The sequence below is a fragment of the Pseudophryne corroboree genome, chromosome 5 (genome assembly GCF_028390025.1).
Source record: "Pseudophryne corroboree isolate aPseCor3 chromosome 5, aPseCor3.hap2, whole genome shotgun sequence".
Classification (NCBI taxonomy): Eukaryota; Metazoa; Chordata; class Amphibia; order Anura; family Myobatrachidae; genus Pseudophryne; species Pseudophryne corroboree.
Window position 1 is genome coordinate 15,495,013 of NC_086448.1, and position 12,115 is coordinate 15,507,127.

The window sequence follows — 12,115 nt, forward strand, 5'->3', positions numbered from 1 at the left end:
GAGTACTAGTGGGAGAGACGCAGGGCAATGGACGGGTAATAGTGGGAGAGACGCAGGGCAATGGACGGGTAATAGTGGGAGAGACGCAGGGCAACGGACGGGTACTAGTGGGAGAGACGCAGGGCAACGGACGGGTGCTACTGGGAGAGACGCAGGGCAACGGACGGGTGCTAGTGGGAGAGACGCAGGGCAACGGACGGGTACTAGTGGGAGAGACGCAGGGCAACGGACGGGTACTAGTGGGAGAGACGCAGGGCAACGGACGGGTGCTAGAGGGAGAGACGCAGGGCAATGGACGGGTGCTAGAAGAGAGATGCAGAGCAATGGACGGGTGCTAGTGGGAGAGACGCAGGGCAATGGACGGGTGCTAGGGGGAGAGACGCAGGGCAATGGACGGGTGCTAGAGGAGAGACGCAGAGCAATGGACGGGTGCTAGAGGAGAGACGCAGAGCAATGGACGGGTGCTAGGGGGAGAGACGCAGGGCAATGGACGGGTGCTAGAGGAGAGACGCAGGGCAATGGACGGGTGCTAGAGGAGAGACGCAGGGCAATGGACGGGTGCTAGTGGGAGAGACGCAGGGCAATGGACGGGTGCTAGTGGGAGAGACGCAGGGCAATGGACGGGTGCTAGAGGAGAGACGCAAAGCAATGGACGGGTGCTAGTGGAGAGACGCAGGGCAATGGACGGGTGCTAGTGGGAGAGACGCAGGGCAATGGACGGGTGCTAGTGGGAGAGACGCAGGGCAATGGACGGGTGCTAGGGGGAGAGACGCAGGGCAATGGACGGGTGCTAGTGGGAGAGACGCAGGGCAATGGACGGGTGCTAGAGGAGAGACGCAGAGCAATGGACGGATGCTAGAGGAGAGACGCAGAGCAATGGACGGGTGCTAGAGGAGAGACGCAGGGTAATGGACGGGTGCTAGAGGAGAGACGCAGGGCAATGGACGGGTGCTAGAGGAGAGACGCAGAGCAATGGACGGGTGCTAGAGGAGAGACGCAGAGCAATGGACGGGTGCTAGGGGGAGAGACGCAGGGCAATGGACGGGTGCTAGAGGAGAGACGCAGGGCAATGGACGGGTGCTAGAGGAGAGACGCAGGGCAATGGACGGGTGCTAGGGGGAGAGACACAGAGCAATGGACGGGTGCTAGGGGGAGAGACACAGAGCAATGGACGGGTGCTAGAAGAGAGACGCAGGGCAATGGACGGGTGCTAGAGGAGAGACGCAGAGCAATGGACGGGTGCTAGAGGAGAGACGCAGAGCAATGGACGGGTGCTAGAGGAGAGACGCAGAGCAATGGACGGGTGCTAGTGGAGAGACGCAGAGCAATGGACGGGTGCTAGTGGAGAGACGCAGAGCAATGGACGGGTGCTAGTGGAGAGACGCAGAGCAATGGACGGGTGCTAGAGGAGAGACGCAGGGCAATGGACGGGTGCTAGAGGAGAGACGCAGAGCAATGGACGGGTGCTAGAGGAGAGACGCAGAGCAATGGACGGGTGCTAGTGGAGAGACGCAGAGCAATGGACGGGTGCTAGTGGAGAGACGCAGAGCAATGGACGGGTGCTAGTGGAGAGACGCAGAGCAATGGACGGGTGCTAGTGGAGAGACGCAGGGCAATGGACGGGTGCTAGAGGAGAGACGCAGAGCAATGGACGGGTGCTAGAGGAGAGACGCAGAGCAATGGACGGGTGCTAGAGGAGAGACGCAGAGCAATGGACGGGTGCTAGAGGAGAGACGCAGGGCAATGGACGGGTGCTAGAGGAGAGACGCAGAGCAATGGACGGGTGCTAGAGGAGAGACGCAGAGCAATGGACGGGTGCTAGAGGAGAGACGCAGAGCAATGGACGGGTGCTAGAGGAGAGACGCAGGGCAATGGACGGGTGCTAGAGGAGAGACGCAGAGCAATGGACGGGTGCTAGAGGAGAGACGCAGAGCAATGGACGGGTGCTAGGGGGAGAGACGCAGGGCAATGGACGGGTGCTAGAGGAGAGACGCAGGGCAATGGACGGGTGCTAGAGGAGAGACGCAGGGCAATGGACGGGTGCTAGGGGGAGAGACACAGAGCAATGGACGGGTGCTAGGGGGAGAGACACAGAGCAATGGACGGGTGCTAGAAGAGAGACGCAGGGCAATGGACAAGTGCTAGAGGAGAGACGCAGAGCAATGGACGGGTGCTAGAGGAGAGACGCAGAGCAATGGACGGGTGCTAGTGGAGAGACGCAGAGCAATGGACGGGTGCTAGTGGAGAGACGCAGAGCAATGGACGGGTGCTAGTGGAGAGACGCAGAGCAATGGACGGGTGCTAGAGGAGAGACGCAGGGCAATGGACGGGTGCTAGAGGAGAGACGCAGAGCAATGGACGGGTGCTAGAGGAGAGACGCAGAGCAATGGACGGGTGCTAGTGGAGAGACGCAGAGCAATGGACGGGTGCTAGTGGAGAGACGCAGAGCAATGGACGGGTGCTAGTGGAGAGACGCAGAGCAATGGACGGGTGCTAGTGGAGAGACGCAGAGCAATGGACGGGTGCTAGTGGAGAGACGCAGGGCAATGGACGGGTGCTAGAGGAGAGACGCAGAGCAATGGACGGGTGCTAGAGGAGAGACGCAGAGCAATGGACGGGTGCTAGAGGAGAGACGCAGAGCAATGGACGGGTGCTAGAGGAGAGACGCAGAGCAATGGACGGGTGCTAGAGGAGAGACGCAGGGCAATGGACGGGTGCTAGAGGAGAGACGCAGAGCAATGGACGGGTGCTAGAGGAGAGACGCAGAGCAATGGACGGGTGCTAGAGGAGAGACGCAGAGCAATGGACGGGTGCTAGAGGAGAGACGCAGGGCAATGGACGGGTGCTAGAGGAGAGACGCAGAGCAATGGAGGGTGCTAGAGGAGAGACGCAGGGCAATGGACGGGTGCTACTAGAACTATTCTGTGCGCAGAACGCTAGGACATCTCGTGTGCACGACAGTCCCACCAGGATTATCAACCAGGGTGACTTGCTGGGCATTACTGGGGCCTGCACCCTGATGCGTGGGAACAGCGTCTGCGTGTCAGAATGGAGCGAGAGGACGGAGTATGAGGGGTGCGAGGCATTAGTAGTGAGAGGTGTAACACGAGATACCCAGGACTGCCGAAGCTGCGTTCCGGAGTTACTCTATCAGGCTCGGGGGCCACTCACCAGGGTCTCTCCCGATAGTACTTCCAGAAGGGAGATGAGGTTGTGTCCATCTCGGAGGTCTTCATACAGATCATTCACGTGGCGATGAGCCTGGAGATAAAAGAGAAGCGGATTAATGAGTGCCACGTATAAGAGGTGACCACACACCGCCCTGTGCTGGATTACCCAGGGACAACACTAACAGGGGAGACAACTCATCAGCATGGGGTAACAGTATATTCTATTTATCACAGAGGACCCCGGAGCCGCTGCGAGGCACAGGAGCCTGCACTTCAATCTGCTGACTGCAGCCAGGGGGTTACGGATGGACAGCGGGTGGAGGACTTGGCACGGCAGCTGCCTAGTTGTGGAACAAGGTTTAACCTTTCATCAGGAATGTGGCAGTCACCTCGCCCAGCACAACCCATCAGTGTCAGCGGCGCTGTGTGCAGGCTGCAGAGACGGAAGCGATAAGGACTCAGCCTGGCACCCTCCTGGCTCTCTCCTTACAGCGTCCATCTGCAGGCAGTAATCACCCAGGGATGTCCCCTGACGCTGGTACATTCACACCTCCCTGAAATCCTGGCTGGGAGCGGACACATTTTCCTGGCACCAGGCCCCTGTGCACGAGATCTTAGGAGACCTGGAGGAAAATCTACATAAAGGGCCCAATGTACTCCAGATTCTCCCGGGGCCAAATAAACAGTATGTATGGAAGATATGACCCCGGCATAGCAGCCCACGGAAAACGCTATCCATCCATCCCCCTATTACTACATGCAAGGCCTGCCTCCATGCACCCCATATCATCCAGCCTGCGCACACTGGGGTACACTATACAGAGCCGGCCCTAGGCGAGATTGTAGCTGGTGCCCCTTAAACAACGTGGGGACTAGACACTGTGCCTGCCGGAGCCATGGTGACCCCCCTCCCCCCAGAACAAAGGACAACCCTACTCATCTGCCTATATAGCCCATGCCCAGTTCCGACTCTGGGTACACAGCTCCCTTGCATCGTCCTGAAACCCCCCCACACTGACTGCTGGGCACAACCTGGAACGTGTGAAGGTGGGGCAGGTTTCACTCTCGTTCCACATGTCCCAGCTAATTATTGGCGAGTCAAGCTAATGGAGTGCTACAATGAAGAATGCTCCATCTGCATGACACAGGCAGCCAGGCGGAGAGAACAGTCCCTCTCTCTGTGTCTAAGCTCCAAACAAGAAGGCGTGAAATCCTCCATGTGTGACAAGCAGGGTGTATCCGCCCCACCAGCTCCCGCCTGCAGCAGTCAGCCATTAATGAGTGGAGCGATGAACCTCCTAGCACAACTCCCGGCCGCTGGGACCCATAGAACACATACAATATTTCCATGCTGCATAATTCAGCGGCCTCCTGAACTGCATTGTGCTCCTGCAGCTGCTGGCACAGTACAGGGACCAGTATATGGGGGGGCAGCTCCTGGCACAGTACAGGGACCAGTATATGGGGGGGCAGCTGCTGGTACAGTACAGGGACCAGTATATGGGGGGACAGCTGCTGTTCCAGGGCCCTTCTCTGTGTCCGCCGGGGAAATGAGGAAGGGATAATGCCAAAGTAATGACACTAGCATGCAACAGTGTGAGACGACAATGCACCACAAGCCACTCACAATCCAACACACCCCACAGGACACATGTGCGGCTGCTGCTTACCAGGCGAGGAGACGGCTCCTTCATCGTAGACAGTATATTATTATATGGACATGTTGCAAATGCACCCCCCCCCCCCCCCCCCACACCCCCATACAACATCTAATGCTACTTTGTCCCCAGCCTAGAACCTACACCTGGTTACTGGCATATTACATTATAGACTTCTCCGACACCCCAGGCCAGGAGATGGTGCGTCTGCCCCTCTCGCCTTTCTCACTTCACTTTGCAAGCTGCAAGAATTATTTTTTATAGTGATCTGGCCACAAGGTGGCATCGTCTGATAGGACACCTCATTTGAGACTTAAGCGATCAGCAGCAGGCGGCTCTTCCCAATAACATATAGATCCCATATATTTCCCCGGTAGGATCTGCTACAGAATGCTACAAACTGGCCTAACGCATTTCGCCCACCGACACCTGCGCCCGTTATTAGGATCTAGTGACTCGATGCAAGCCATGCGCCAATCAGTATGTTACACACACACACGTCCAGTGATGAACATGCCAGTTCCAGCCGTGTACAATGATCAGTACAGAGTGACAGTATGAGAGCAGCCGAGGAGGACAGCCAGGAAGCAGCGAAGGTGCCGAGAACCTACCTCTGATCTCCAGTGCTGTGCAGCCGCAGGAGAGTGGTAAGTAGGCGTCAGGAGGAGAGAGACACAGATAAGGAGAGAAGGGAAAAAGAGAAAAAAATATGAAAAAAAGAGAAAGAAGAGAGAGGGAGAGAGAAATGGGGGAGGGGGGGAGGAGAGGAGGGGGGAACTGAACAAAGAAATGTATTTCATTTTGGTGCAATATACCATCAGCTAGACCCCCTCACATACCCACTGAGCACAGCCTGCCCCATGACGGAGCTGACCCCCTCACATACCCACTGAGCACAGCCTGCCCCATGACGGAGCTGACCCCCTCACATACCCACTGAGCACAGCCTGCCCCATGACGGAGCTGTATGTGACACCAGGCAGCAGTAACATCAGAGGCAGCACATATAGACATAGAACTCTATTAGGAGACAGAACCTACAGGCCTGATTCCGACTGGGATACAGCAGGGATATCGGACGCAGTGGAGCCATTTTTTATTCTACTACGTATGAGCACAAGTTGTACTGCGTATGCATTCCAGAGGGCATCGCACAGACAACGGACTGGGCGTTTCTGAGAGGTGTCTTAGCGGACGCACGGAGGTGGTGCGTCTTATGGGAGTGCCGCAGGAGTAGTAGCTACGCTCCGGCACGCAGAATCGCTCACACAGGGCGCCAGACTCAGACAGAGAAACTGCTCCCGCCGTAGTGTTGCTGTAAATTTGGATGGTGGCATCTAATGGTGACGCCCCAGGTGGTATTACATCAGCCCTAACGGCTTATACCAGGATACGGTAACATATACCAGGTATGACCCATTTATTGCTATGGAGCCGCCATACTACGTATTCTCATCAGTCCCTGTCCCACTGGCGCTTGCAGCGATAACTCAACTGCCACTTAGCCTGCCTTATGTTTCTGGACCGTGGAAGGAAACCAGAGAACCTGGAAAAGACACATGCATCCGGGGGAGAACATACAGACTCCACACAGACAGCGCCCTGGTCAGAATAAAACCCATTGATTCAGGTGGCCTGCAGTTTTAACCACAGAGCCATACACACTACAACATTGTATCCCATGAGGGCCATAACGTGGTCTGATCACTGGCAACGACCCTCCTGCAGCCAGGGCATGGTGGAGAGCGCGTCTGGACGTTGCCAATAGCTACAATCTGTCCGTGCATCTGACCACAATAAGTGGCTGCACTGGAACAAGACACAACCTGGGTGCTGAGCATTAGGGGCACCCTGCCACGGGGGTACTCAGCCTCAGGGGCACCCTGCCACGGGGTACTCAGCCTCAGGGGCACCCTGCCATGGAGGTACTCAGCCTCAGGGGCACCCTGCCATGGGGGTACTCCGCCTCAGGGGCACCCTGCCATGGGGGTACTCCGCCTCAGGGGCACCCTGCCATGGGGGTACTCCGCCTCAGGGGCACCCTGCCATGGGGGTACTCCGCCTCAGGGGCACCCTGCCATGGGGGTACTCCGCCTCAGGGGCACCCTGCCATGGGGGTACTCCGCCTCAGGGGCACCCTGCCACGGGGGTACTCAGCCTCAGGGGCACCCTGCCACGGGGGTACTCAGCCTCAGGGGCACCCTGCCACGGGGGTACTCAGCCTCAGGGGCACCCTGCCACGGGGGTACTCAGCCTCAGGGGCACCCTGCCACGGGGGTACTCAGCCTCAGGGGCACCCTGCCATGGGGGTACTCAGCCTCAGGGGCACCCTGCCACAGGGGTACCCAGTCTCATGGGCACCCTGCCACAGGGGTACCCAGCCTCAGGACTTGCCTGGCTCAGGCACTTGCGTAGGCGATCTAATGGGGCGATTGCTCACAGCTCTGAGGCCACGGGTTATTGAGTGATATAAATAATCAATAATGAGTAACGGTGCAGGATCCGCCCGCGTGGCAGGATAATGCGCTGTGACCATGACGTGGCATCCACACCGATCACAGGAGCTACGGACAATTACAGGATAAAATCACATCTATGAAAGGTCATAAAAATTCCGATCTTTATGATGGAAACGGTCCCCTCCCTGATTCCATGGCCCCGTACCGAGGTCAGACAACCACCCGGTTACTCATTGCTGGTTTACTGACAACATTCTACACAGAAGACCAATAAGGTGCAAAGCGGACTCCTCATACATAAAGGTAAAATCCACTGTTCAGCGCTACCCGACATACTTCCTGACACGGGTGCGGCAGAATCAGCCCTAATTACAAACAGCTCAAGCTACTTCTACGGTTTGAGGACCGCGCCGCCATGGGACCTCACATACAATGCAGACGTATGAGCATCACCCACCCCCGTGTGCGCATCTACCAATCCACGCAGAGTACAAGTCTGCAAATCTGTCAGTCACTGTCTGCCTGCTGCTTTAGGGAATCTCCAATTGCCTTATGTGTATGAATTACCATATCCATCTATCTATCCCATCCATCCATCCATCGGCTAGCTCTGGTGTGATGCCAGTGTCTGCACATGCTCTCCATACAGTTCTGCTTATCGTGCCCTTGTGTACAGTAAATCCAGCTCACTGAGGGGACAGTATAGAACACCCATACATGTATCATAATGGCCATACACAACACTGAGCATTGCATGAGTAAGCGTGGCACTGCTACAGACGGAGGTGATCCTTCCCTCAGGGTCAGCCGTTCCTTGCACCATAGTGAGAAGTGAAGCGGTAGCACGCATGGCAGGCAAGGAGACCCTTTTATCACTGCAATGAATGGACTCCTTGTATCAAGAAGGACTCTGTGTCCTGGGAAATTAGCTGCAGCCTTGCCCAGGGGCTCTGTAGACCCAGCCGGTGACAGAAAGCTGGCAGCACCGCAAAGGTTCTCTCATTATTAACACTCTGGGACCAGTATACAAGGGGTTCTGGACTGGATATAGCTAGTTACAGGACTGTTGTCTCCACACATGATCTAGGTGTATGCAGAATGTTATATTTATGTTCTGGGTGTGGAATATTATTATTCATATGCTCCATTCTGGTTATATAACTACTGGAGACGTTCTGAGCTGATACGTAAGTAGTTAGACGATCTGGGCCTGGTACATATCTAGTAGAGATGATCGGGGCGGATAGGTAACTAGTAGACATGATCTAAGCTTGGTACATAACTAGTAGACATGATCTGAGCAGATAGGTAACTAGTAGAGATTATCTAAGCTTGGTACATAACTAGTAGACATGATCTGAGCAGATAGGTAACTAGTAGAGATGATCTAAGCTGATACATAACTAGTAGACATGATCTAAGCGGATGGGTAACTAGTAGAGATGATCTAAGCTTGGTACATAACTAGTAGACATGATCTGAGCAGATAGGTAACTAGTAGAGATGATCTAAGCTGATATATAACTAGTAGAGATGATCTAAGCGGATGGGTAACTAGTAGACATGATCTAAGCTTGGTACATAACTAGTAGAGATGATCTAAGCGGATAGGTAACTAGTAGAGATGATCTAAGCTGATATATAACTAGTAGAGATGATCTAAGCGGATAGGTAACTAGTAGAGATGATCTAAGCGGATAGGTAACTAGTAGAGATGATCTAAGCGGATAGGTAACTAGTAGAGATGATCTGAGCTGATAGGTAACTAGTAGACATGATCTGAGTTGATAGGTAACTAGTAGACATGATCTGAGCGGAGAGGTAACTAGTAGAGATGATCTGAGCGGATAGGTAACTAGTAGAGATGATCTAAGCGGATAGGTAACTAGTAGAGATGATCTAAGCGGATAGGTAACTAGTAGAGATGATCTGAGCGGAGAGGTAACTAGTAGAGATGATCTGAGCTGATAGGTAACTAGTAGACATGATCTGAGTTGATAGGTAACTAGTAGAGATGATCTGAGCGGATAGGTAACTAGTAGAGATGATCTGAGCGGATAGGTAACTAGTAGAGATGATCTGAGCGGATAGGTAACTAGTAGAGATGATCTGAGCGGATAGGTAACTAGTAGAGATGATGTGAGCGGATAGGTAACTAGTAGAGATGATCTGAGCGGATAGGTAACTAGTAGAGATGATCTGAGTTGATAGGTAACTAGTAGAGATGATCTGAGCGGATAGGTAACTAGTAGAGATGATCTGAGCGGATAGGTATCTAGTAGAGTTATCTGAGCTGATAGGTAACTAGTAGACATGATCTGAGTTGATAGGTAACTAGTAGACATGATCTGAGCGGATAGGTAACTAGTAGAGATGATATGAGCGGATAGGTAACTAGTAGAGATGATCTGAGCGGATAGGTAACTAGTAGAGATGATCTGAGCGTATAGGTAACTAGTAGAGATGATCTGAGTGGATAGGTAACTAGTAGAGTTATCTGAGCTGATAGGTAACTAGTAGAGATGATCTGGGCACAGGCACACAAGCAGCTGAGATATTAGGAGGATCCACACAGTGTTTTGTGAAGCTCTGGGGCAGATTTCCAAACAGAGGACACAGGAGCTGTAGGGAAGTTTCTCACATTCTCCAGGCCGGTGGGAGGGAGACCAGACACTAAAAGGTCACTAGCCATGGTGGGAGTCATCCCTTTCCATTAACCCTTGGAATGTGGGGAAAGAGAATACAGGGTCAGGTTTAGTTTTGGCCACACGCTGTGTGTGTGACGGCCGCACACTGCGCTGGGATAGAAGCTTGCCTGACTGAGAGTTTGTTGACCTATGCAATCACGGTGTGGTATGGTAATGCCAAATGTGCTGATGGTAGCGCTTTAATTAAATCCGCGGAGAGAACAATTGGTCAATCCTTGCCTAAATGAGAGGACGTATTTAATAAGAGGAGTTATGGCAGATAAGATAATTAGGGATTGCAGTCATACAGGTCATTCAATCTTTTCTCTTTTGCCCTCCGGGAAACGTTCTAGGTGTCTTGGTTGCCACACAAGTAGGATGAGAAACAATTATTCCCCTTTCATATAGTGTTTACTGAAACACAGGGGTACTGCATTGTAATTTCACTTATTCATTGTTTCTTAAATGTTTTTAGGGACAATAAAACTATTTGTATTGCATTATATTGCGCTGATTTCCATGCTACAGTAACTCAGGAAAACAACCAAAGCTCCCTATCTGCTGATGCGCGTGCTTTGCAGACAAGGGACCCCCTCAAGCGGCAGGAAAGCGGAGTCCACGCGGCTTCCTGTACGCAATGCTCATTACAGCCCAGAACATGCTATTTATGTGTCTGCAGGAACCTGGGCTCTGGTGAGAAAACACTCAGGAATCCTGTACACAGACGGCGGGAACAGAGTCACGCTGAGACACAGAGGCACACCCAGAAAGGACGGGTGACTGTCCCAGCGTAAAGGGCTCAGTGTAACCCCCGCGTTATAGCTCAAGCCTCAAACTCCATTTCTAATGACAAAAATACACCCGACTGAATCACACCCCAACCACGGCCCATGTTGTACCTGCAGCCACGACTACAATACGGGAGTGCTCCCATAAGGAAAGTATACAGGATGCCATATAAACGTAACATGGTGACTGCGTATCTTACATTGACACAACATTGAGCCTCCGTAGTACCTCCAGCGGAACACGGCGTATTTCCGCACATACGCAGAGCGGCACACACCTGCTGATCTGCTTATGTGAGGACGCCCCGTGCCCCTCTCTTGTTCCGTCTCCCGGTCACAAGGACTGCCACTTATGTATGCATTTCCTGTGCCGCGCAAATTCACAAAACATGTATCGCACAAACCAGCGCAGCTTTCGCTCTCTAGCAGCCCCACAGTCTGTCCGGGAGATGAGAGAGGGTGACGTGTTGTGTACGGGGGAGAAACCCGCAAGCTACATGTGTGCCAGACACAGGGGAAGCAGTGGCATGGCTCGGCTGATGTACTAGCTCCAGATGTTTGCCACATTCCCCCCCCCCCTCCCCCACACTGTAAGATTACCAGCTTGGAGTTCCCCCAGGGGTGTATCATGCCACAAGGCCTAAACATTTCTGTGTTACGTAGAGAAATTTCCAATCCCACAACAGAGAAACGCTGACGAATACACCATTTCCTTTGTGGTACAAGAGACAACGGGTTCCTATAGCAACGGAGGGCAACATGTGTAACAGCGGGTGCTACAATAGCTCCAGAGTCCTGCTGTCTCCTCTCCCTGGTTCCCAGTATGTACATTATTATATATATATATATATATATATATATATACACCGTCTGTAGTAATGTGAGTGCAGGCAGTGTGACCTGTACCGCCTGTAGTAATGTGACTGCAGGTAGCGTGAGGTGTACCGCCTGTAGTAATGTGACTGCAGGTAGCGTGACGTGTACCGTCTGTAGTAATGTGACTGCAGGTAGCGTGAGGTGTACCGCCTGTAGTAATGTGACTGCAGGTAGCGTGACGTGTACCGTCTGTAGTAATGTGAGTGCACGCAGTGTGACGTTAACCGCCTGTAGTAATGTGAGTGCAGGTAGAGTGAGGTGTACCGTCTGTAGTAATGTGACTGCAGGTAGCGTGAGGTGTACCGCCTGTAGTAATGTGACTGCAGGTAGCGTGACGTGTACCGTCTGTAGTAATGTGAGTGCACGCAGTGTGACGTGTACCGCCTGTAGTAATGTGAGTGCAGGCAGTGTGAGGTGTACCGCCTGTAGTAATGTGACTGCAGGTAGCGTGAGGTGTACCGCCTGTAGTAATGTGAC

The 12,115-nt window shown here is 53.3% G+C and overlaps 1 protein-coding gene across 1 annotated transcript in view; it reads right to left on the minus strand.

Annotated features, from left to right (window-relative positions):
• Positions 1 to 12,115, minus strand: part of PLEC (plectin) — a 647,147-nt gene that overhangs the window by 488,086 nt on the left and 146,946 nt on the right. The window contains exon 3 of the mRNA XM_063924739.1: positions 3,172 to 3,261. Coding sequence (XP_063780809.1) covers positions 3,172 to 3,261 — 90 coding nt within the window. The remainder of the gene's footprint in view (positions 1 to 3,171; positions 3,262 to 12,115) is intronic.